Source organism: Crocodylus siamensis, chromosome 4, assembly GCF_052110815.1.
Source record: "Crocodylus siamensis isolate JL-2025a chromosome 4, ASM5211081v1, whole genome shotgun sequence".
NCBI classification, from domain to species: Eukaryota; Metazoa; Chordata; order Crocodylia; family Crocodylidae; genus Crocodylus; species Crocodylus siamensis.
Genome location: NC_143398.1, coordinates 154,750,134 through 154,776,885, shown reverse-complemented (window position 1 = coordinate 154,776,885; position 26,752 = coordinate 154,750,134). Strand labels below are relative to the sequence as shown.

Below are 26,752 nucleotides of genomic sequence, written 5' to 3'. Positions count from 1 at the left end.
GCAAGAGTCATGGAACAGTTCTACATAGACGATCCTAGCCAGATATCCCCTCTATGCACTGAGTAACTGAGCCTTTTACAAAGTACCAACTAAACTTCAGCACCAGCAGCTCTAGAGGCAAAAAAGGGCCCCTAAACCTAGTGTGCACAGTACTGGGTGCGCTGAAGCTGACACTCTTGAGCAAGAAAGAAATGCAACTACGTGATCTCATGGGATATGAGAATCCCTAGCACTTGGAGCATAGCAACGAGACCAGCAGCTTTAAAAAAAAGCAGACAGAAGAGAGCTCAGACTACCATGCTTCTTTTCAAAGCCTCTATTTGGTGAGAAGGTTTAAGTAGTCAGCCTTACATAGGTCTTGTTAAAAAGGGACACCAACAACCTACTTAGCATGCTTCTATCTAAACACTCCTGTAACCAGGGGCCTACAGGCTGTAGGTTGCAAAGCTGTGCTCCAAACTGTAAAGATCAGATTGCATTGCACAGTTGACAGCACACTGCCTGGTTTCTCTCTGTTTGTACTCAACTTTCACACCAATATGGAAGAAATACACTTTAAGAAAGCTGGGAACGTGTCAAAACCACAGAGACTGGCCTTTGTGCTCAACTTTCACACCAGTATGGAAGAAATACACTTTGAGAAAGCTGGGAACATACAAGTGTCAAAACCACAGAGACTGGCCAAGAAAATCCAGCAGAGATGCAACACTGGACACAACTTTGAGAGACCAAATTAAAAAGGGAACTTGAAAAAAAACCTATGTATAGTAATCAACTTATTAGGCAGTAAGTAGCAATGCTACGCAAGGCAAATGGTTAAAACAGAACTCTGATTCACATGAAGCTGGCTTATAAAGACAAAACTCTGCTGAAGGAAAACATGACTCATTTGGACGTTGGTGGGAGAAGGATGCTTCATGTTTCATTGTTGTCAACGGTCCAAGCCACAGCTAGTTTGGTTTCTAAGGGCCTGAGATTAAACCAGCTGCTGACAAGATCAAGTTTGATCGAACAAGAGTAGGTAGCTTGATTCCAGTAAAAGAAGAGAGTGTGGTAATTTCAGACAAGCCAGGCTTTGCACTTGAAGGCTAAGGTGTTTTAACTTAGGTTGTTTGTATTCTTAACTGGTAGTTAATATTTTGACAAATCTGAAATGCACAGACAAGTCCTTTTCTTCATCCAAACAGATACTTTCTGAAGTCCTCATTAAAAAAACTGTAGGCAAAAGTGTGTGCACACACGCGTGCATGTGTCCTCTCCCCTGCCCCCAACATAGGCCCCAATTATCTGTAACAGGATTCCTCGAGCATTGCCAGGTAGATAATTAACCAAAGTGAAAAGATCTATAAGTTTCGGCAGTGACATTATGACCTGTTCTTGCTTCCATTCAGCCATTATATGCATTTTATACTTTTAAATACGATCACAGATGACATGATATTTTTGGAGGTATATGACCTTTCTTGTTCATGATGACCCTCACTATATAGCACACATGAGCAGAAGGGAAAAAAAGATCAGTTGTATTAGTTTTCTGATTTTTTTATATAAAGTTTATTTTTTCTGCCATGTGAACAGCCAGGCAGAGAATTTTTATTAGAAAAGAATGAATTTTAATTAAGATGAAATTAAGATTTAATTTAAAAATATATATATTTTGCTGTATCTAAGGTTTCCATTCTAAAATTGGTTATGCCTTAGAAGCTTGACTGGTTGCTGCTAGAATAATGTGAGAAAAATATGTTTAATAACCACCAAAAAGTAAATACTATACTACCGTTGATCCTCTGGATCATGGTGTACATCTAAGAGGTCTAGTTAGATGCCTGATAAAGTCAAGAGCCACACAGCTTGTTACAAAGTTTCACAGATCCATATGTTGTCTAGGTTGGAGTCATAGGTGACTGGGTTTTTTTTTGTTTTTTTTTTTGCAGCAGTCCTGGAAGCACTGCAGGTCAATGCATGGAGTGGATGGAGCACGCTCCGGTTCCACCACCCAATACCAAAAAGAATCTGCTCTATATAGACCTCCTGTGGAGGACGTATCAGCGGGCCAAAAGCCCCACGTGAGCGGAATGCAGAGAGAGGCTGCAGGGCCTGCCCGGCGTGTCATAGGTGACTGGTAGGGGGATGCACGTGCCCTCCCTGATGGGGCTAGTGCCGCTGTCAGCAGCTTCTGCAGGTACCGCCCCCAGATTCAGGAGGCACCGCTCACTCATGGTTAGTGTCCAAATTTATAGCATGCTGCTTTCTTCTTTCTTGCTTTGCTTCCAACCTCTGGATCAAAGCTGCTTCATGTTGAGCTGCCCACAATGTCAGATATTCCCTCCAGATTGAACAGGATTCTGCATACTCCCTGCAGCTTTCTACATTGATGTTGAACGACTTCATATACTTTTTGAACACACTGTGGTACCACCATAGAGGGTGACCCTGCCTTCTAGAGCTGTCTGTGTGTCTCAAATTTCACTATACAAAATATTCTTGGGGATACGGTCTTCTCCCATTCTCCTGACATGGCTGATCCACTGCAACCTTTTCATTTTGATAATGGTTTCTAAGTGTGTGAGTCCTGTGCACGCCAGTACCTCTGTGTTTGGTATTCTGTCTTCCCATTTTATTTTCAGTATCTTACACACACATCTCATGTGGAAGTTGTTCAGTCTCGTGTTATGTTTAGCATACGTAGTCCACATTTCTGAACCATAAAGCAGGGATGACAGCACATCTCATAGATTCATGTCTTTACCTTAGCTGATAGTTTGCTATTATTCCATGTGCATTTCTGCAATAGCCTGAAATTCTTAGCTGCATTTCCAATCATGTTAGTCAGTTCAGTCTGAAGGTCAAGATTCCTGCTGATTGCAGAACCCAAGTAGCAAACACTGTCAACAACACCAAAAAAAATGTATCCTCCAGAGAGATGTCAGGTATTGTTTTTTGTTTTTTTGTTTTTAACTTTGGTATATGACTGATCACAGTCTTCTTGAGACTACTTGCCATCCTAAAACTCTTGCAAGATTCAGAAAATCTGCCCAAGAGATTTTGTAGAGAAGATCCACTGTGGGCAACCAAGGCCACATCATCTGCAAACAGGAAACCTGTCAGAACCAGCTCTTTCACCATGGTTTTCACTTTAAACCTTGCAATGTTGAACAAGCCTCCATCTAGTCTGATTCAAATATAAATGCCATCATTGCTGCCCTTGAATGCATGAAGAAGTAGTAGATGTTAAAAAGCATGGGAGCTAAGACACCCTTGTTCCACACTGTTGACCTCAAAGGCATTTGATTCTTTGTTTTCATACAGTATAGTTGCCTTCACACCTTGATGTAATAAGTGGATGTTGTTCAACAGTTTGGGGGGACAACCCAGTTTCTTCAGAACAGTAAGGAGGTCCTGTCTGTTGACTGTATTGAAACTAAGGCTAAGATCAGATTGACTAAGACCATGCACAGTGGCATTCATTTTTGTCTATGCTTCCTTTGCAGTTGCTCAACCAAAAATATCGTATCAGTGGTGGAGCATTCTGAGCAAAAGCCACATTGACTTTCAGAATAGATTCTTTCACCCAGAGACTGCAGCCCAGAGCATGGTGCGAGTGACATTTCCCGCCCCCCCCGCCCAGACAGCATTCAACAGGGAGATACCTCTATAGTTGTCACAGTTGTTTCTATCCCCTTTGTATAATTGTTTAATTTTGTATAATTGTTTAAACTGAGCATCTTTGAAATCTTGTGATACTGCTTCTTTTTTCCCCATCAGAGCAGAATCACTTCATGAAGTTTTTGAAGTAATCCACTGCTGGCACATTTGTAGATTTCAGCAGGCAGTCCTTGCCAGATACCTGTTTCCAGAAATGGATTTACTGGCTTTCTGAAAATCTTCTAGCGTAGGCTCATTGAAATTAAACATGAAGAGCTCTAAGGATTAGCACAGTTCAAAGTTATGACGGATTTTGACAATCTCACTGGAGCATATAGTTCCAGAGTGTTCAATCCAATGCTCAAATTGCTTTTATCTATTAGTAAAAGACATTTCCATTTAAGTCTTTCAGCAGTGCTGTTTTCTTCTCCGCTAGACTAACTGCTTGTTTGATGCCTTTGTACATTCCACAGCTATAACCTGCATCAGCTGTTTTCTGAATATCACCACAGAGTTTCAGCCAAAAATCTTAGGCATACCTTTTAGCCTCCTTTTGCATTTCTCTTTGAGCCTCTCAGATGCTACAGTTACGGTGTTGGGAGATTTCTTGTAGTTGGTTAGTCCTGCCCTTTTGTTCTTAACCAGTGGTAGAAGGGCTCGAGAGTGCTCTTCAAACCAGTCTGCTTTTTTCTTGCATTTTTCACCAAATGCTGTTATAGCAGCATTGTACACGTTAGTTTTTAAGCTTTCCCAAGCCTCAGCAGCTGAGTTGTTAGGTAAAATTTGCTTTCACAACTTCTTCACCGAATAGCTTGCATTTTTTATATGTCTTTAGTTTGGCTGATGTTTATCTGAGAGCAATTGGTAGTTTAGCTATGGTGAATCCTTTTGACATTAATTCTTACTTTGCAGCAGACTAAGGCATGGTCACTGCCACAGTCAGCACCATGATAAGACCTTGTATGCAGGATTTATTTTAGGTGGCTATACCTGGTCAGTACTAGATCTAATTGGTGTCAGAGCCCCAACCTTGGATGGTTCCACAATGTCTTTCTTGTGATTTCTGCAGTGAAGTAGGTGTTCGTCACAAATAGATTTTGACTTGTACAAAGTCCTAACACTCGCTGACTATTTTTATTTATGTTACCAATATCGTGTTTGCCCAGACGACTAGGGCAATTCTTAAAATTACATCCAACTCTTGTATTAAAGATTATTAAACGCTGTTGTTGAATTTAATAGTACAAATGATGTGAGAATGTGATCTATTAGTTGCATTATTAGTTATATCTCCTGCCACTGCAGGAGCATTTGACAAACTTCCAAAAAAAAAAAAATACCCTTGCTAACATTAAGCTCTACAAGCATCACTTCGAGAAATCATCCCTCTGGGTTCACTGTTCAATATTTAAAACATGACTGGCTATGTCAGCTTCTGCTTTTCAGAGCCTATAATAAAAATTCACTTCACTTCATAGGTATAGGCATTGTTCATTATGTTTGTAGAACAAAGGATAATACAGGTTTCCCTCACTTTATGCAGATTCTGTATATGCCAATTCGCTCTTCTGTGATGACCCTTTTTATACCAAAGATTCATTTTATGCAAGGTAAATTCACTCTTATGCAATCAGTGTGGTGGAAGCCTGCAGCCAGCTGCTTTGTGAGGTGCAATGTGGGAGTGACACGCACCAAAATACGGTCAGTCTCCCGTGTGGATCTCTGCTTGTCTGCAGCACGTGTTTCTGTAGTTACCATCCCCTTTATGATAGTGCCCTGTGCTTGTGTGTACTGTCCGCTGCTGATGAGTACCAAAATTGTCTTGTAAAAGTGGTAGAAATGGGTCTGAGTGTCAATACAACTGAGGTCTTGGAACATATCCCTGTTTATTACATTATAAAGTGGGATCCCTTTACGTGAATTCAAGTTATGCGCAGTTTTCCAGGAACGCATGTACAGCATAAAGCGAGAAAATCCTGTACTGCAAAAAATCTTCAGGATCATCCTGTCTTTCTGAATAGGTAGTGCCACATGATTTTATCAGCTCACTCTTACATCTAGTAGAGAAAAAAAGCATCTACACTTTGTTTGGGGCACAGGCACATATTTTAAGAATACAGTTAGGTAAGCAGACTACTCCAGGAACCACCTTTAACTCAGGAGCTATAAACACATTTCTGACATTTCGGAAAACCGAGAGTCCTCTTGGCCTCCCTCAGCTCAGAAAAATAGTTAGTCTTCAGAGCATGCCCTGGGGAATATTTAAGTCACAGTTCCTGACTGCTACAAAGGGGGGCTGAGCATGTACACACGTGCAATAAAAGTGAGGCTATCCATACAGACAATTAGTTCTGCTGTTTGACATGTGCATGACTATACCTTGTACTTTGCCCTTGGATATTTAGGAATGGTTACACTAAGCTACTGATTCAAGAATAACAAAACCTACAGTCCTTGGAAGCTGGAATAAAAAGGGAACTAGCTTCTGCTTTCCGTGCCTCCTCAGAAAGGGGAGCCAACTCCATCCAATACATTTTTTCACATTACCTTTTTGGCAGCACACTGAAATCCCGTTTGTTTGTCCTGTATTTTGTATACTTCCCCGAAAGAGCCAACACCCAGAGAGCCATGGCACTTGGTCCAGTGAACATCTTCTCGGTACTCGTAATCCACTGGCTTTAGTTTCTAAAGGTTAGAAGTCAAAAGAGAAGCTGAAGTAAGCAACTTCACTGCCATGGTGCAGTCATGGGCTGAGATTCAAAAAACAAAAGCACCCCAAGAATCCACTGAACCCCTTAAAACTCAGAACATAATTCAAAAGACCCTCCTTATTTCCTTCCATTCTTAGTTCTGGAGTCACTGTATGGTTATCAGTAATCTAAACAACTCTACCCATCTGACCCTAAGAGAAACCATCTATTTCCTTGAAGATCCAAATAACTTCCCCATCCAAAGAAGGTTGCTTTGTTCATTTTCTGGGCAAGTGAAAGTACTCAGCGGTCAGTGCTGAGAAGACCAGTGGGACAAGATGATGAAGCAAAGACGGATCTGTTGTGCCTCTAAGCCTCACATGCACTTCTGTCACTCGTGGAAGTACTGCCTACACCAAAGTAGGTGATGGGTAGATATGTAGCTGGTTAGGTTGGTACCTAGCTACCACTTTGCTAGGTTATGAGAGACCAAGCATGGGATTTGCAAGTGGAATAGACTAGCTCTCACAGGCACAATTTAGCAGTACAAAAAACCGCTAACGGTCAAATGGCATACAGAATGTTATGACATGTTCACTTGTGTGGACTAGTTCTTTTACAAAGAAAAATAATTACACCAAGGAAGTCTTTGTAGATGGCTACAGGCAGAAACTTCTTCCAATCAAAAAGGCCCACTATGCCAAATGTCTCTTGGTGATGCATTTTAAGCCATATGTAATTGTGGGCACATTCTACAAGCTAGAAGAGTTGATACAGTATTTGAATTCATGCATATTCTTTATGGGAGATTTACACTCTGGATAAGACTCAGGTTGAGAGTTACTTCTACAGATCTTTTTGTGACGCATCAGTAAAAACAGATTTAGGACAATGCATACATTCAGTTCTCTTACAGACAGAGACATGTATGAAGGAACATACTGGATACTTTGCCCAGCACCATATTGGCCCAGGCATTGGATGAAATAAATCACCTCATTAAGCAGGACCCCTTCATTTTCATTTGCCTCTTGAAACTGCTCCTTTGAATCCAGACTGCCTCCTCTCCACGTCTTGGCTAGGCTGGCTAAGTTTCGCGGCTCACCGAGACTCACGCTCCCTTTTAAGGCATCCACCAAGTATTCTTCCACAGAAAGTTTGTCCGTGCTTGTTTTCATGGACTGGCTGACACAGTTTGGGAAGCTGCATTCTGATCGTAGGCCAGGTAAATGATGCCCACCATCCACATAGGCCAAATCACCCTGGAGGTATGTCTCCAGAGCATTCAGTTTCATGGCATGGAGAGAACTGTCCAGAGCTGGGAAGTGAGGCTGTAATATATTATAGGGGAAGGGATGGAGTGTCTCTGGCTGAGGCAGACGATTCCTGTGACAGGGTGGTTTCCAAACATGATTAAGGTACTGAATTGGGCTTATCAACTTGTGCAAATGTGGTGCATGTTGGTTCCTTAGCGAAGGGAGTTTGCCTGTGGATAGCACTTTTCCAGATTTCTCAAATGGGAACTGATTGCAGACTGAATCTTTGCACAGTTCTGAAAACCAGGAGCCATTACTGAAGAAAGTGTTTTGGTGGGTTTCATCTTCCTGGAAGACAAGAGAAAGTTAAGCAAGAACTGACAATTTCAAGCCAAACCTTGAAGAACAACACCATGTAAATCCTGCGTGCTCTGCTTGCAACTCAAGAAGATGAGCAAAAGGGACTCACCTGGACCGGAATCAGCATACAGCTTTCTTGTTCTGGTGTTCTGGGTCCTTGCTTAGTAGAGGCCAGTGTCTGTATTCTGAGCCTGGACTTCTTTTTGTGCCGTTTCTTCCTAGCTTTGCCACGATGCCTTGCCCTCCAACAGGCAGGTGCCATTTTCCCCTCAGTTGCATGAGCCACATTGTTAGGAATTTGATCAAGACTGTCTGACCGGCTACCAAGAAAAGAATAAAATACATTTGAATCTAACCCTGGAACCATATCTTCCCTAATGAAACCAGGATTGCAAGTTATCATTATTGCCTCTTGAGCAAGGCAGGAAATTGTCATATAGTCTTATGTGTACATCAGCATGGACAGCTAAATACACAGCATCAACTGCAGATTTATTATGCAAGAGAAGGATATCCCAAAGAAAGACAGTCTACTGGCGGTCATTTTTTACTGATTTTGGAAGGTGCAGAAAGGCACTTTAGGAAAAGCTTGGCAGTGAAAGTTACTGATAATATCAAAAGTCACTGATAACTTGGTTTGCAAGTCCATGGTCACAATAGTTGAACAATTTATTTAATTTATATTTACATTTGACTCTCTTTAAATCAAGTAAAATAAAGAGTTAAGTTCTTACAAGGTAGAGATCTTTTTAAAAGCTCAGATCAGTATACAAGAAAGGACCTGGATTGGTGATTTTGAAATAGTGCAGACAAGACTTAGCAAGAGAAAAACCTCAGGTCGGTAAAACTGAACTATGGTAATACTAAAATAGATTTCCAAGGAAAGCATAGATATGCAAACCAGCACCACTCTGAGCAAAATAAAGGGGGAACCTGCAGCAACAAACAAAGACTTATCTTTCAGAGAATTAATATTTGCTTTTAGTCATTCAACACCCGTCATAATAAATCATTGACTAATCGAACAGAGGAAGTGGTGAAACGGCTCTTCATGTGAAGAAATCCAAAGTTTAGCTTAAACTGCATTGTGTGGATCAATACATCTGCCCTTGGTATGCCTAAACATGTAGCAGTGCAGTTTCTCTCAACCCCTTTCCATTTTTCTCCAAAGCCTCTTCTGTCACGACATTTAGCAAACCTAATAAGCTGAACTCTCGGTTCTAAGCTCAAGGAAAGCAAAGACAAGGCTTTTGATTCATCATACTTGCGAGCATTATAATTATGTCCCTGAACTGATAGAGTTTGCACTACTTCAGCTGGTCCCTGGGTGCTTTTTCAGTCAGTCTGCTTCACCTTTGATTCATAACAAAGCAATCCAGCCCTGGGCTTTTTATGCCGAGTCAGGAGGAAGTGGAGGCTGCAGCAGATCATTAGCAAGGTAGAAAAAGCTATGCTCAAGTGGCCACAGGCAAGTAAGCCCCTCAGGCCACTATGCTGGATCCAGCCCACGAGGCCATTCTATCCAGCCCATAGGGCCCCTAAAAAAAATTTAAAAAATTAAAATTTATCTGTCCTTGGTTCCTGTCAAAGATGACAGGAACCAAGAGCAGTAGGACCCAAGGGAAGCCCTGGAGGGCTCTTTCAACAAAGCCCACCTGACACTGCCCCCCCAGTCAGAAGCCCCAGCAGAGGCTTCTGGCCTGGGACCATGGGGCTGCCCTGGCACAGGAACCTCAGGTAAAGGGGGAGGGGGGAGGCAGGGAAGGAGCTGGTGTGGAGCACGGGGAAAAGCGGCCCCTACCCCGTCCCGTGGCCAACGCTCCCTGCTGCAGCTGCTCGCAGCCCATGTGGGGCTGTCCTGAGCAGGCACAGGCAACCCCAAGCAGTCTGTGATCAGCTGCAGCGTGAGGCACTGGCCACAGGGCAAGTAACGGGGTACCACCCCCCCAGCACTAGCCTGTAACCTGCCCCTGCTGACAGCCTGGGCTCCATGTGGCTCTGGGCTTGCCCATCGGGGTTGTGCCATGGAGGCAGCAGCTGCAGCCCCCCCCACTTGCCATGCTGGGCATCATTTGTTGCTGTTGCCCAGCGTGGGAGCTCCGAGCAGGCAGCAGCAGCCAACACTGCCCGGCGCAACAAGCGGGGGAGGCCACAGCTGCCGCTGCCACGGCAGGGCCCTGACAGGCGAGCCCAGAGCCACACAGGGCCCAGGCTGGCAGTGAGAGTGGGTTACAAGCTGGTGCTGACTGCAGGGAAAAGCAGCCCCTCGCCTGCCCCATGGCCAGCACCCCATGCTGCAGTCGCTTGCAGCCTGTGTGGGGCCACCTGTGCCTGCTCCAGACAGCCCTGTGTGGGCTACAAGCAGCTGCAGCAGGGAGCACCAGCCATGGGGTGGGTGAGGGGCTGCCTTTTCCCCCCACTGTGCTCCGCACCAGCTCCCTTCCCTGCCTGTGAGCAGATGGTCAGGGCTGTGTACTGTCCCCTGTCTGTACCGCAGGGCTGAGGGGCCCTGGGAGTGAGTGGGTGCGGGAGCAGGGCCTCACCCATGTCCCAGGGCCAGTGCCAGCAGGGCCCAGAGCAAGGCAGCAGGAGTACAGGGTCCCAGCTGGCAGGGGCTCTATGGAGCCAGGCCAGCTCCCCGCTCTCCTTGCTGATGCAGCCCAGCCTGGCTCCACAAACCCCTGCCAGCCTGCACCCTGCTCTGAGCCCCAATGGTGCTGGCCCTTGAACACTGGTCCCAAGATGGTGACTAGGGGGCGGGGCACCTGTCAAGGGGCAGGTTACCCATGCAGCCCTCAACAGCTTGCCACAACTTGGTAGGTGGCCCTCTGCCTGAAATAATTGTCTGCCCCTGCTCTAGTGCTTGCAATGGAGCTGCTCCCTTTACTAACAGCAGCAGCAGTACACCCTGATTGGGAAAGGAAACCCAAAGCAAGTCACTGATGCTGCTCAGCCCAATCTATATACATGGATCTCAGAGAGAAGCTACTTTTCTCTTTCATCTCCTTCAGTTCTATCCTATCCTTTTCTTTCTCCATGTTCCCAATGCTGCTTGAGTCCTGCAGCATCAGAGCAGGGGTTCTCAACCTTTTTCTTCACTACATGGCCCACTTGTACCACAACAACTGTCTGACTCTCCGCATGGCCCCATGTGCAGTGGGAGGAGCTCAAAAGAAGGGAGCCCCAGGGCCCAACTCATCTGAGCAGCAGTATATAGTCTCACCTGCCAACACACCGCACTACCCACAAAATAGAGGACAGACCCACCCCCATCCCTTCCTCAGAACTCACCTCAGCCCCCAGCACCCAAGGTAGCTCTTCCCCATGCCAGGCCAGGCAAACCACCTGAAACCTGCTTGTAGCCCCTCCAAAGGAGCCATGGACCCCCAGTTGAGAACCACTGGCTTAGAGGTCTTTCTATTCCTCTCCTCCCAATTCACCCCACACCACTCTTATGCTACTAGGCAATGGCTGTGGTTTGTTCCTGCTGCACAATCAACACATCTGACCCCACAAGCTTTTTAAAAGGGAAGGTTTGTATTCTGTCAGAAGATATGAAAAGTGTATCCTGTTCCCAGTCCATGAACCCCAAATGAAAGAGTGATTCAGCCCTTCTTGGAATCAAGTCAATGCTCCTGCTACAAAAAGTCACAGCAGTAAGCATTGATTTGTAAGAATGAGTAAAGCAAAAGCTTTAAACATCTGATTAAATACAGAACATACCTACAGGGCAGTATAATTATTCTCTATTATAAACAGTTTTGGGGGGGAAATCACATGGGTAAAAAGAATGCTGCAAGTTCTCCAGAAACCTTAGATCTAGCCACTGTTAACTTATAAGCCAGAGTTCTTTAAATCAGTCAGGTTGTAGTGATGGAGTCAAAATAAGGTATCGCTAAAGCAGCGTGTCTTGACTCTGGACATGCACCTTTTTCCAAAGGCCTCTCACCTGTAACGTTTGCTATCAGCTATGAAAGGTCTCTCTGAGAATGTTGGGCTGAACTCTTGACTGTTCTCACCTGTATAAAAGAAAACAAGATCGGTATACAACTTGTATACTAGACAAAAATCTCTGCAGATAACAGCAACTGCCTGCTCTAAGAGACAATGGTACTGTCTTGCTAAACTGTAATTTTTGAGGGTAAATCACTATCCAGGTCATGCCAGGTGAGCAAATTACTAAGTTTAACTTTTGCTAGGTATCAGACATTGCATAAAACACTGCAAATTTTCCATCATTTCTTTTCTCCAACTATGTCTTCTGGAAGGCATTCAAGGAAAACTCGACTTAACACGGTGGAATGTTTGTTTCTGGTCACGAACGTTTTGTAAACTTACTAATGGAGTGGGATCTGATCATTACACCCATCCTACTTGCAACCACAAAAACAGTACTCAACTCAGCTCTCCTGAGAGGTAGGTCCTACAGTCCCTACCCCTCCCTTCTCCTTAAGGTCATCATGCTGCGTCACTTACATTCTGCTTGGGCAATGATAGAAATGGATGCAGAGCTTCCTTCTGTCTCTTCTTTTGCTGTTCCCTTGGTGATCACATCGTTCAGGATCTTCCACTGGGTGGGAAAGGCACTTTTGCTTGGCTCTTCTACTTTGCAAACACTGCTTTGCTTCTCGCCTGCTGTTTCATTTAGCGCCTTAGTGGCTGCAAGCTCCTTCTGTTGCCTGACAGTTGGGTCAGGAGCTCCTTGGCAAGCAATTTCCATCACTGCCATTTCACAGGTTCACAAAGTCACTGAGGAAGAACAAGAAAAAACAGCTTAGTTATAACATGTCACCCAAGGATCTTAAAACTACATCAATATCCACTTGAAAAAAGGGACCGCTTACAGATTCAGAGGTTGTGTGACTTATCCCAAGTCATAGAGCAAATCAGAACCCAACCTGGAAACTGGGAGTAGTACCCTGGAAGCATGGCTCTCAAGACTCCCACTGATACCACCAAGTGGATATGTATAAAGAATGCTATTCTAGCTACTAAAAATGAGAGAGAGAAGTTTATTTTCCTTTCATATTCACCTGACCTAAATACAAAAAGTATTTAGAGGTAATTTAGGGGTCCCATCCTCATCTCCTCTGTTTGCTGAATACTGACATCAAGTAGATCAGTTCATCTAAAAACCCAGCTGTCCCCTTGTAAAACCTCCACATTTGAAGTGGTCAAGAAATATTTCTGGCTGTTCTCTCCCCTGTGCAACCTACTGTTTCAATGATCTTTCCACTGTTTTTGCAGTCCAAAAGGATTACTTAAATAAATATTTTCTATCCACTCCTTATCCTTAATATAGCATTTCCTCATTCCAATCCATCCATTCATGAGAGAGGTCTTAAAGCAAATGCTTTTCATTAACCAGGCTGTGAAAATTCAGATGCTTCCAATAAGCCTAGACAGATGATGAAACAAAGTGTAAGGCAGGGAAAGGGGATGTTTGACTGGAAACCAATTAAAATTAGAATCAGAAAACTATTACACAAAAGCACACCTTTGAATCTTATCAACCTATTCTATACATATTTTCTTTGCACTTGGACAGCTGCCCAAAGCAAAAGACCTTAATCCAAACCGGCTCCTGGCAACTACAAGCTAATCACAACAGAAATTGAAAATGGGCACAGAAGGTGGGCAGCACCTCTCTGGATCAGTGCCTAAAGGGCCACCTTAGGGGAAAAAAAAAAAGTAGGGAAGCAAACTGGTAGCCAACTGCAAATATCTGTGAGTTGTTTGTAAATGAGTCACCTTAAAGCCTGGCAAGTATACAAGAGAAATCAACAATGACCACATTCAGAGGCTAATAAAACACAGAACAGCTGCTGTGAGATAGAAAAGTGCTGGTGACAGTATCCTGCTGATTAGTTTAACCCTCTGCCTCTTTGCTACAGAAATTATGCCAGATCTAAGTCTTGTAAAACTCTCTCTTGCAGAAGCAGAGCCAGGCTGCAAAATGACTAACTCAAGCCACTAGTGACCTAGCTGACAAGTTCAGAGCTATTTTTATACTCTCCCTCGATTTGCACTCAAATTCTGCACCTCTTCCTTGTCTGCCTGTTCCTCACTCCCAAGACCTAGACAAGCAAAAGTATGTTTCCATGTCTGTTAAACATAGCAGGGGAGGGGGAAGAGAAGGGAAGAACTATAACCTTACTCTCTCCCTTGAAATGGAAAAGGATCCAATGAAGGGATACGCTAAGATTCAAGTCATCAAAAGCACAACATTTTGGCTATAAATTAAAGAGAAAAAAATCCTACTTATGACTACAGAAATGTTAATCAGCTGGTGATAACAAGGTCCTTTTTAAACCACCCAGCAATAGTCTTTGTAGAATCAGTTTAAATTCATAATTCAAGTCTAATGCTTATCAGTAGTAAGAGATGCAAATTTGGTCCAGGTTACATGTTGTCACAGAATATGCTAATTTCAGTTTCCAATTAAAAACAAAACCCCCCACAGTATTCTAAAGGCACCTGTGATAGATATCTACCATGAACACACAAATGCTTAAAACAAGCAAGGCAGAAATTCGCAAGCAAGAGAAACTGGCCATTAGGTTTGAAAATACAGGATCAAACCAGAGCATGACAGACTCTCCCCCCTTCTCAAGCAAGAATAATGAGCTCCATGCACAGTGGGAAGGGATAATCCTGAGAAGTGCCAAGTGTCAATAACTCCCACTGATTTGGTTGTAGGCCCTTGTACAGGTCAGTGCAATAAGACCTCATCTTCATACAGCAATCACCTACTCCAGATAACTGAAGTAGGTGATTGCTTCTGGTGGCTACTTAGATTGGAAGTTTTGGGGGCCAGGGACTTTTAAGTGCTTTACTAAACAAAGACTTAAAGCTAGGTAAGGGGGAGGCAAATATGTGCTTCTGTTCAGCCTGCCCTGCAAAGACCAAACCTTCCCTACCCAACTGCCTTTCTGGGAGGATTCAATCAGTATTTTCTGGGACAGCCCATATTTTGCAATAGTACTTGCACTAGTAAATTTTATTTTACAAAACATCATGTTATGTGAAGAGTACTTTGGAAGATTTTACAATGCTTGTTCTGTAGCTTGAAGGGCTGTGATCTAGACTAGCAAGCCAAAGGGTATGAGTTCAAACCTGGGGGTGGATCACAAAATCAAACACAGCAGCCCTTGCATGCTCCAAACCTTGTGAGATTTAAGGGGAAAAGTGCAAAGTCCTGCACTTAAATGAGAACAATCCCATGCACTAGTACTGGCTGGGCAGCAGCTCTGCAGAAAAGGACCTGGGGGGTTACAGGTTAATAAGCTGAATATGAGCCAACAGTAGACCCTCATTGTGAAGAAAGCTAGCTGCATTAGTAACAGTGTGACCAGCAGATGGAAGGAAGTAGTTATTCCCCTCTCTTCTGCACTAGTGAGGCCACATCTGGAGTACTGTGTCCAGTTTTGGGCCCCCAATACAGAATAATGTGCACAAATTGGAAGGAATCCAGCAGAGAGCAATGAAAATAGTCTGAGACTATAACTTAGGAGGGGAGGCTGAGGGAACTGGGCTTATTTAGTCTGCAGAACAGAAGACTGAGGGCATGTCCACAGAAACGTGCACATTTGTTTCCCCAGGGACAAGAAGCAGTGGCACACCTTGTGCCACTGCTAGTTGTCCCCAGGGGGCAAGTTACCCCTGGTGGGGTACAGGAGGTGTGTCCAGCACTGGGCTGGCCCCAGCCACCTTACTTGGGATTCTGGGGGCCTGCTGGGGCTGCAGCAGCAGCGATCCTGCCACTTGGAGCCTGGCAGACAGCCAGACTCCAGCTCTGAACAGTAGGCACTGTCCTTGTGTGGGCTGTTCCACTTTTGTGGGGGGGGGGGGGGGGGGGGGGGGAGGGGAGGGGAGGGAGGAGGTTGTTGTTTCTAAGCCCTGGATATCCAGGGATCAAAAAAAAAAAAAAAAAAACCCACGCAAATGCACCTGCAACACCACATACTGCACACTCATACGTGCTCATCTGGACACAGCCTGAGAAGCTATTTAATAGCAGCCTTCAGCTGCCTGAGAGGATGGAGCTAAACTGTTCGTAGTGGTCACAGATGACAAAACAGGGAGCAATGGTCTTAAGTTGTAAAGGAAGTTTAGGATAGACATTAGGAAAAACTCTCACTAGGAAGAGAATAAAGCACTAAAACAGGTTACCCAGACAGGTTGAGAAATCTCCATCTTTAGAGGTTTTTAAGACCTGGCTAGACAATGCCTTCGCTGGGATTGTATAGTTGGGGATGGTCCTGTTTTGAGCAGGGGGTTGGAACAGATGACCTCCTGAGATCCCTTACAACCCTTATTTTCTATGAGGGTTTTAAGCCTACAAGAAAAAAAAAATCAACAAATATAATGTTAAGGAGCAGTTTCAGATTGCCCATCAGTTTGAAGCACACAGTGTTTCCTTTAAGAGTTTCTTGATTTTTTATCAAAAGAATTCTTCTGAACAATGTATTTCACACAGGTCTTGCAGCTGCTTTATACATTTAAAGTCTTAGTAATATCTTCTAACTAAGAAAAAAAAAAGTTTCGCAACTGCAGGAGGGGGTCGAGAATTCCATCACCGTAGCAACAGGGAATGATAGATTCTTCCTTCTAGACTAGGTCTAAACCCCAAGTCTTTTGGGGACCTTGAATTGCCAGCTTCACCAGTGGAAGCTAAAAGCTAGTAAGGCTCAGGTGTCTGCAGGGTTAGACAACATCATAGTTAAAAAGGGTCTGAGCTTGTCTGAAACCTTCTACCAACCACCAGGAGAATAACACTGGGTCACAACTGCATTAAAGTTCTCTCTGGAAGCTGTAGATAAGGCCTTGAAGTGTTGAGAAATTTGTACAAAGCTAAGAGACACTGATTTCCTTATATAAAAACAGCCCTCTCAATATCCAATTAGTTCTTAAGGTTTCACCTTCCTTCTTTGAACCGAGTGACCCATTTGTCTACCATCTTCCATTTAGCTGGTACACACCCAGACTTCCTCCACTGCCCATGTTTCAAACAGAACTGAAATTAAAATGGTTCCGTTTTCTTCCTTGTTAGTTCAGGGCAGACCATGGGGCAGCATAGCTCTGGTTACCAACTATTGCAGAGCCAGCAAAGAAGAGCTTCAGTTTGTCTAAGCATGAATTAAAACATTTAGAAGACAGAGCACATTCTCCTAAAAAGTATTAAAATCTTAGAGGAGTATCTACAAAACCTTATCTGATTCTAATCTGGATTTTCATGCATTGTCAAGTACTCCTGCACAAAGCATGCTTGACAAAAGACTACTCATATTTTAAAAGAGTCACTATTAGTCTTCAGATCATTTTACTTACATTAATACCTGCAAGCATTAAAACCAAAAAGAATTTTCAAAGTCTCTTTTTTTTCCATTTTTATTACTTTCCTTCATTAGCTTTGTTATTGTGAAGTGTAACTGGCTTAGTCTTTTTCCGTTCTCATGTACTACTGCTATATTGTAAGGTTTTGGTTCCACATGTTCAAGGAAATATTTGATTAGATTTAAAAAAAAAAAATATTCCACTAACACTTAAAAGTCCTTGCACATATCTTTAGACAGACACCGAACTCTTCTTTCACCACATGATTTCCATAACAGTATTCTTTTCCTAGTATTGAACTGGACGTGACATTGAGACTATTTTTGCATTTACCTGAATCCATTTAAATTAACTGTGTAATGTCTGTCACTCATCCTGAAAATAAATACTACAGAAGCTACAACCTTAACTGAAAACATCTTCAGTCTAGACACATTTAGTTTTCTATACTGCCCCAGCAGACTTCAGGGCACATTAATAGATACAACAGCTTGATTCCATCCTCTCTCTCCCCGCCCCCACCCCAAGCACTTATACAGGGAATCGACTCATAAATATCACTTCCCTAACTTAAAATAAAAGAGCATTTGAAGGATGCTGCCCAGTTAGGTTCTACATGAACCATGTAGCAGAACAGCTTTTTAACAATGCAGCGTTGTTTGGGTAGACAGGACACAACTATTGCCAAATATTACAAAATACTGTAAACTCCAAGGTCATTAGGCCATTTATCCTTACACTAAAATATCAAGTAACATCAGCAGGACATCATTTAAATGGTTTTACTCAACTTTACACATAAGCTTCATTAAATATTCCCCCTTCAGTCTAGTGAACCCAAACAGTATTGCAGTGAGGTATGAGAACCAGAAAGTGAAACTGAACTGCTCAGTTTCACTGTTTAATCTTAGGAAATTACTATTAGTCAAATGCTAACCATTTTAAATGATGTACCATCTACAAATTCAACTTTTAGATTCATCTAGTCACTTCCAGGTTATCCATTGTGTTACCAACATGCCAAAATACAAAAAGCAAGCAGCAGCCCAACAATCTTAAAACAAAAGGACTTGCCCTCTCACAAAGCTGCTGTACAGCTTGAATCCAATGCTCTTTCCCTTCAAAATGCCTAATAATCTCAGTGTTTCAGGGGTGCTGGTTGTAGCCATATTGATCTAAGGATATAGGCAGACAAGGTTCTTTGGGTAAAGCTGATATCTCGTATTAGACCAGTTAAAATAGTTGGAAAAATTCTTCTTTTCAAGCTTTTAGGTACAAACACCCTTCTTCAGGCAGAGGGTAAAAGATTTACCCAAAGAACCTTGTCTGCCTAATAATCTCAACAGACTTTGAATCATCTCCCACACGTTCTTAGAGATAGAGATTTTCATTCAGTTCCACACAAGTGCACACATACACTTAAAAAGACTCCTGATATACTATAAACATGATTTCAAGTTACCTATATTTCCGGTTACACAGTACATTATTTTTTTAGAATCTTTATTTTCCCCAAAAGAAACCTAACACTTAATACAGTTAATAACTGATGACTCATTCAAAACATATTCCTTGCAAAGTCATTAATTTTAGGCCAGTTAGATGGTGCTATGAACTTTTATAGCGCTTTAACGCTCAATACATTGAAACAGGATTTTAATTCCCATCTGCAGCATCCAACTCATAAAAAGGACCCATAAAAAGCAATCTGAAAGTTATTTATGCATGCCAATTTCATGATGCCATTTCTGATGTACACAGCAGGGTACATATGTACATATGTTTTCAGTTCAACTAATATGAAAAAGCAGCAGACAGGAAGCATCTGAAAACACCCACTGCACTAACGTAACCAGTCAAGAAGTACTAGAACATTTTGTTAAAAATTGTTTCAAAGAAAAAGTGATATGGTTAGATAATGAGAACTGAGTAAAGAGACAGTTTAACTGAACTACAGATCTTATTCACTTGTATATTTTGATTAACTGATCCCAAGGTCTTAACTGCCTCATTCTCTCTCTCCCCACTAATGAATAACTTTGTAAATCTGTGCCTAGCAACACCCAATCAAAACAGCAAAGTCTGCAACTTAATCTCTTATCTGGAGTGCTTCTTTAATGCACTCTGCCTTAGACAGAAAGCAGGCAGGAAATTAGTTATTTCAAAAACCAAAAAGGAAAGTTTGCTTACTAGCAGCAAAACAACATCTAAGCTAAAAACATCTCTTTTGATCTCCTCTGACAATCTCACCAGAACAGAGAAAAAGAAAAAGCACAGCTCAGCTGAAGTAAATTCAAGGCTCCATCATCTGGGCTGAAAATACATATTAGACAAAACTTGCGGGGTCATTCAGAAGTACAAGAACACATTTCCATGAAATAAACATGACCTCAGCAATGGAATGTAAGGAATGGTCGCAGTCCAACACAGCACCTTAAGGAAACACCTGGTGTCACACACACACTCCTCCAAACTATTTAGAAACTTGTCACTCCCCAGAACACTGCCTGGACCAAGCAGTCATTTTCCTAGAGGTATCCCTCAAAATGATGGGTGCTATATACTGCTGATAAAAGAATTTAACTTCCTTGCATTTGGTGCAGAAAGCAGAATTCCGCAGCGTTGGATGCAGTGAGCATCGCCTCAAGAAAGCTTGAGATTTTATGACTCTGTGCACGTATACACACTTGTGACCATGTCTCCACACACATGCATGCGCTGGTGACCACACACATCTACACGCACACATGACCACATGTATGCATGTGACTGGATACGCGTGTACACAAGTGCACACATGTAAAGCTGTGATTGTGTGTGTGCGTATATGCACACACACAGACATGCAAGGCTGTTCATACATGCCAGTGCATGGTTGTGATTCTGTACGTCTGCATATGTGGGTGTATGAGTACATATACGTGAAAGGTTGTGTGTATATGTGCGTGTAGCATGGTGTGTGTACGACTGCGTGCAGCCCCCCACCCCACACGCTACCGTCAGTGTGCAAGGTGCCGCTGTCCCCTGCCTCCCGCCGAGCGCGGGGGCGGGCCGGCCGGCAGGTGCGGGCGCACAAGCGGCCCCCAGGGAAGAGCTGAGAGGCGCGGCGCGAGGCTCCCTCCTGCCGGGCCCGTGCCAGTGAGAGTGGCGCTGGCAGGAGCCTGTCCCCCACGCGGTGCGAAGCGCGGGTGCCCCCGGCCCCGCCCACAGCCCGCGGCGGAGCCACCGGATGCGCTCGGTGCGGAACTCGGCACCGCGTCTGCCCCCGGACCCAGGCGGGGAGATGGAGGTCGGACATGAGGGGGACCGAAGCCCAGGCCCCAGCCACGGCCGCGGCCGCACCCACCTGCCGCTCCGCTCCAGCCCGCGCCGCTCCCCGCCCGCCGACACTCTGAGGCGCCCGGGCCGGCCGGGCAGCACACACCCCGCCCCCCACCAGCCAATGGGCTCAAGTCTCAAGCCTCGGCAGCTGGGAGGCCCCGCTTCTGTGTCACCGCCCCTTCCAAGCCAGCGACCAATCAGCGTCTCTATCCCGCCCAGCCGCTGTCGCAGCTGTCTGAAGACAGAACCACCGCCCACTCCAGAACCGCCCGCTCACCGCCCCTTCTCTTTCCGATGATTGGCCGAGAAGCACCTATGTTTTCCCAGAAGTGGGCAGGGTCTTCTGCAAAAACTTTCCCCTCCCCCTTCCCCCGGAGCTGGGGAGGCGCAACCAAACGCTGTATTGCGCGTGCGCGGCGTGAGCGAGCTGCCTAGCTGTCCCGGCGCGTACGTTCGGGTGCTCCCTATCCCCATGTCTTGGAGCGGCGCATGCGCGGTGCGGGGCTGCCGGTTTCACGGCTGTTGAGTGTGAGCCCAGCCCTTTCCCGCCGCAGGTGCCCGGACTCGCCGGCCTCGAGTGTGTCTCGCAGCGGTAGCTGGACGCGCAGCCAACGCCCGCGCAGTTCCCGCCTCGCTCCTGCCGCTGGGGACGTGGCCTCGGGTGCCCCGGAACCTGCCCTGCCCCCTGGGCCGTGCAGGCAGGGCATCCCCCGCTTCCCTGTCCTGCTCCCACCTCCTCAGCAAAGGCCAGCAACACCCTACTGGGGCTCCCCCAGTGGCTTTTCTCCTCAGCAAAGCCAAGGGAAGGCGAGTGCAAAGCAGAGGATTTTTTTAATTATTATTAATATATTTCTCGGTCTGGGTCAGATCAGCAAAATCAGTCCCAAATTGTATATTCCTCCAAAAATACATAGAGCAGGCAGAACTCAGTTCTCAACCCCACACAGGGAGTTGCAACCTGCCAGCATCCTCCATCCCAGCCTCTCACCCTGGGAATTCAGATACTCTCAAATCCATTGGCAGGCATCCTCCATACACGGCCAAGCCCAGAGGTCTTGGGATTCGGGTGCCCCCACTTGATCTTGGCCCACGAGAGGCCAAGATCTGAGCCAAAAGGCATAGAAGAAAAACAGTGCAACCTGACTCCCAGTTACTTAAACAGGCGCTCCCACCCCACTTCCCCTCTTCTTAATCCTGCTGATCCCCTTCAATGCCTCTGCTTTTTCTTCCTAAAGAGCACCAATGCTTTTTCCCCACCAGGCACTCTTTGCATGACTTGAGCCTCTCCTCCCATGCCCAAGCTGACTTCCAGGGCGGTGATGTGCATTGTTGGCTGTTTCCCAAGTCTGAAGCCTTGTTAGTAGCCTCTGCCTAACATGGGCTATTAGTTTCTCCCTGCTGTTCGAAAGCCACTGGAAAGAGACATGGAAAAAGGTTGTTTATGCCCATTTTCCCCCCGCCACCCTTCTGGTTTAGCTGAAAAAGCACTGCAAAATTTACCAGGGAAGATTAAAGCTCTATAAACATTAATCAACTATGCCCTGAGCACTTGGTCTGGACTCCCATGATATTGTTGGATCCATAGAAGTTTTGTTCTTCCTGCTTTCCTCCCTGCTTCCAGTTTTCAGGCTGAATTCAAAACTCTTAATTTGGTATATGAAAACCTAGGGACTGCAAACAACATTTAATTTAGTGAAATTAGTCCATACAAAAAGCCAGAGAAAACAGATCTCTGTGGAAGGTATTAGTTCTGACATCCACAAATTATTCTTTACAAGTTCTGTTGGAATTATGAATTGAGGTTTCCACCTATCTGTGGACCAACATCTACGATTTTCTCTCAATCCTTAACTCTTGCCAACTCGTGTTGACTTCACTTCGTAGTTTCTTGCCCTGATGCTCTGCCATTGCTCCACTAATTTTAATGTAGTTGGTGTCATTTTAAAAGACAGCAGCCTATAGATATATAAATAGATCATTTTGAATTCAGAATTGGTTTCAGAATTAGTGGCCAAATATATCCTCAAACAGCTGTATTCCATTTTGTGAAAGGCTTATAATTGGCTGTGGCGAGTACAATACTGCCATCTACTGTAAGTAATGTCAGATTGATACACCTTAATCCTTTTCTAAGTAAATTATCCTTAAACTGATGTGCTTGAAATGTGTGTGGACAAGCAGGATCCAAGTTCCCCCTCTTTATATTAGCCTACAAAGTCTTATGGTGGCCATTGCTCAGTTACAATCCCACCAGTCAAGACCCAGCTGCTTATAGGGCAGCATACAGGCAAAGACATACAGGGAAAAGGTAATGGAAGATCTCTGTTGTTAAATTTCCATCAACATTACTTTAGGAAGTGTACATGTATCACCTAGGGATTTTCTGAACTACCACAAACTAAGGCAGTCAAAGGGGAGGAAAAAATGAAAGGTGGTGGCACACAAATGCCACTTCCATGGGGGGTATACTTGAGATGCTCAGATGCATGGTTGTGCTTTCATGAAGAGAGAGATTAAGCTTTTGAACAGCATGAATTAGTAATACATTTAAAATCCTCCTGCTGATTTTCCCTATTAAGGACGGACAAAGAGTTAATATATTTTTCAGCTTCTAGATTACATAGACAAATACACTTATTCACAGTTTTGATAACAGAGATAAGTCAGTCTCTGCAATTTCCTGTCCTCAGCTTGGGATAAGAAATGCTAACTCGAAAAAAGCTCTGAGGGTAAGGAGATATTAGGCCCCGAATATGCCCTGGCCACCTGTTTCTACATCTTTGATTGGGTGGAGACAGATTCACTGTGACTTGTGTAGAAGTAGATGACATGCTTTGTGCCCTGGAGGAAGATGACTCATTAACAGCTTGCAGCAAGAAGGTTTCATATGAAAAAAACCAAGCATGGTACTCTGACCAATCTTGAAACTTCAGCAGTAACCAGATCCTGTTTTTCTGGTTGAAGGTGCACAATTACTTCCCTCTACCTTGGGCATATACTGACCAAACGTTGTTATGTGCACAGACCTCTCTCTTCTACTCATAGTCTTGTCACACTGGCTATTATTTTTTTTTTAGTTCTTTGGTCTTACCAGTATGAGGAATCCTACATAAATGGAGCTACACGGAACTACAAAATAACATTGTGACAAGCTGAGGTTGCACAATAATATGGTAACATTGGATTATCATAGTCCATGATCACAAATTATATTTTGTAGTCTGCAAGTTCTTCCTTGACTACTTAGCTGTAATCTACACTACAAGGTTTTGTCATCAGATTTCCAGTTCTGCCCACAAAAATTTAAGTTCATACCTAAAACTCACAGGTGGTGAGAGAAGCCTCTGAAAAGGCCACAAATAATCAGGATCTTTTTACTTTTATTTAGTACAGGAGAAATAGTCTTGTATCTAAATTATAGGACTGGGATCCTTGACTCCTTTTTTTCCCCCCCAACCCTGATCCAATCAGCTTCTTTGTTGGACATCTCAGTGGAAAGTTTCAGGGTTGCACAGATAGGCGGGATTCCTATCTCCCTCTTTTGAATTCTTCCCTTATTTTTACTATAAAGAACAGTCACAGGGTTAGAAAATCAAGGAAGTGTAAGAGAGGCATATTGAACTGTAATGCCCAACTCTTACACTTACAGAGACCTATATATTAAAAGGCAGAATTTCAGCCTCACTTAATTGGCCTTAAAGCCCCAGATCCTTATGTCACATGTCAGTTTTTTAAAATGATAGTTAAATGATCTAGTTCTTGTGGTTGTAAAGAAAATATTGAAAATGTTAGTGAACACAATGTTAGTGTACACAATGTAGTAACAAAAGCATAGCATTCCTGACCCCTCTACTTAAGACACATCCAAAATATTGAAGGTCCCTATTGCTACCATACCAGTTCTCCCTTTATTGACACTGTCCTTACTGGGCACAACTACACATGTGATTAATGCACTTGAATTTTCTGCACAGAAGATTCAGGTTCATTAAAGTGCTCCGAGGTGCATGTCTACACGTGCACCCAGTGTCAGGAGCAAAATTGCTCTCAATAGGAACATTTGAGTCCCGGGCTGTTCCTGCCCTGCTCTTGCCCCTTGCAGGAGCTGGGTGGGGGAGGTTCCAGGCTCCCCTGGGACCAGCCCCAGGCTGATGGGGGTCAGGCCTGGGTTCTGGAGAGTGAGGGGGAGGGCTGTCCTGGAGTGAAGGACAGCTCCAGCTGTGTAGAACTCAGGATCACAGTTCAGTGGTGCTGGCTTGGGGTGATGCCCATACCTGAGCATGGGGTTAAGCAGCACTGAAACTGGGGGAGGGGGGCAGGCAGACGCAATGAAGGTGCTATGGCCATCTTTTCTGTTGTCCTTCATCCACCCCACCAGCTGGCATCTTCCTTTTCTGGATGGACTGCAAAGCTGGACCAGAGCGGCAGTGAGATGGGGAACCAGCATTTTATTTTTATTATTTTTTTGTTGTGGTAACTTCACAAACAATCCCAGATTTTGCAATTTCTGCAAAATCCACAAAACTGCAATTTCAGTAGGCCCCTACTCATAAGTCTTGCTTCCCAGGCTTCTAACCATTTTTTGTCACTCTCTGCTACAGTCCTTCAGATCTGCCCACGTTCTTCTTGAAGTGTGGGGCCCCAACCCTGGACACAGTACTCCAGTTAATCTGCAAGGTATATCTCTACCCTGCCTTCTGCCTGACTTAAGACTAATATGGATAATTACTTCACTGAGTTCTTGGAATAGTTTTGCAAAGCAGATTATATTTGACAGCCTTAAAATTAAACAAAACTTTTGTAGTGTCTGTGGGAATATCAAAGACATTTAGATTCAAAAGGCCTGATACTGCTCTAATCTCTATTGGTATAAATCATGAATAGGTCTGATAAAGTCAATGGAGCAACACTGGCAAAAACTAGACAACAAACAACAAAACAAATGGCAGGAGTGAGTGGAGAGGTAGATCCTCTTAATATATTCATGGCTTTGGCTACAAATCTTATAAAACAAAAACACCTTCACGTAATGCATCATCCTTGGTTGGATCAGACCACCAAACCATGCTGGAACAGCTGTTTCTAGAACCTTTGATCTAAAACACTTAAATATCTTTAAGTCAGGTTTTTAGATTTAGAAGTGTAGGTTTAGTTCAGACAGCCTAGGGCTGACTTAAAGGTGTCATGTTTCAAAGGGTGGCTAGTAGAAGCATTTGACTCTAAGGCTTAAGGATGAAGGTATACATTATGCTTAGACTGTACTAAATTTGTGGAATGTTAAGCAGCATTAACATTAGAACTTGCTGTGAGCAGTTGCATGTTAAGGGTTAACACCATTTCTTACCTGCACAGCTCTAACTTGCCCCTAGAGGGCTGGTGAGCAGGGGTGTGGCTAGGAGCCAGGATACAAAGGACTCTCCGTGCTCTGGGTGGAGAAAGAGGAGGGTGCTGAATGTGGTGCATCTTGGGATGGTGGAGGACTGCATATTGCTTGTTTCATGTCTGTGCAGCAAACTAAAGTTACCCTAACGTGAGCTAGGTAGCACAGTTCAGAGTTAAAATTATGTCACATCAGGCAAGGGTTGAGATGCTCAGAGGGCACCTAGAATGAGTTAACAGGCTTTAATGTGCAGACATCTGCATTTTGTGTACCTTTAGTATGGTCTAAATAAAGTGTAACTTCACCCCTTGACAGTCTCCCCCATCAGGAGATGCGCAGTGTACTCTGTCTTCCTTCAGTGTCAGGATCACATAGAGGCTTATAAATTGGTTACATGGGATTCAAGCTAATAGTCATGTAGGTCAGGCAATAGATGCTCCTGCTTTTAAATCCAAAGTTCCTAGATTTAGTCCCTTCTCATTTGAGGGTCACAGTGTGACAGTGAGAAGCAACTGAAATGTCAGAAGCTCTCTAAAACAGGGTGCTCAGTTGTTTCAAGTTTAAGTTTTGAAACAACTGGTTGAAAACTTTAAGAAGTTTCACTTCCCAAATAGTGCTGTACTATAAATAGTCTGTGCAGCGGGATATGACATTTAACTCCCACACACTAGACAGTATTCTTTGCAACATACTTGTATAGAGTGGGCCTTAACTCTTAAATTACCTTAATGCAAAATAAGAAAAAGGGACCATCTTTTAAAGGT

General features: G+C 44.0%; 1 protein-coding gene across 1 annotated transcript in view; it reads right to left on the bottom strand.

Moving 5' to 3' along the window:
- The window catches only part of MAP3K14 (mitogen-activated protein kinase kinase kinase 14), a 33,068-nt gene extending 12,323 nt beyond the window's left edge, over positions 1–20,745 (bottom strand). The window contains exons 1-6 of the mRNA XM_090044299.1: positions 20,634–20,745; positions 12,428–12,700; positions 11,901–11,970; positions 8,061–8,271; positions 7,331–7,939; positions 6,193–6,330 (exon numbers count right to left, since the gene is read on the bottom strand). Of these exons, the coding sequence (XP_089900425.1) occupies positions 6,193–6,330; positions 7,331–7,939; positions 8,061–8,271; positions 11,901–11,970; positions 12,428–12,680 (1,281 nt within the window). The 5' untranslated portion in view covers positions 12,681–12,700; positions 20,634–20,745. The remainder of the gene's footprint in view (positions 1–6,192; positions 6,331–7,330; positions 7,940–8,060; positions 8,272–11,900; positions 11,971–12,427; positions 12,701–20,633) is intronic.
- Between the last annotated feature and the right edge of the window lie 6,007 nt (positions 20,746–26,752).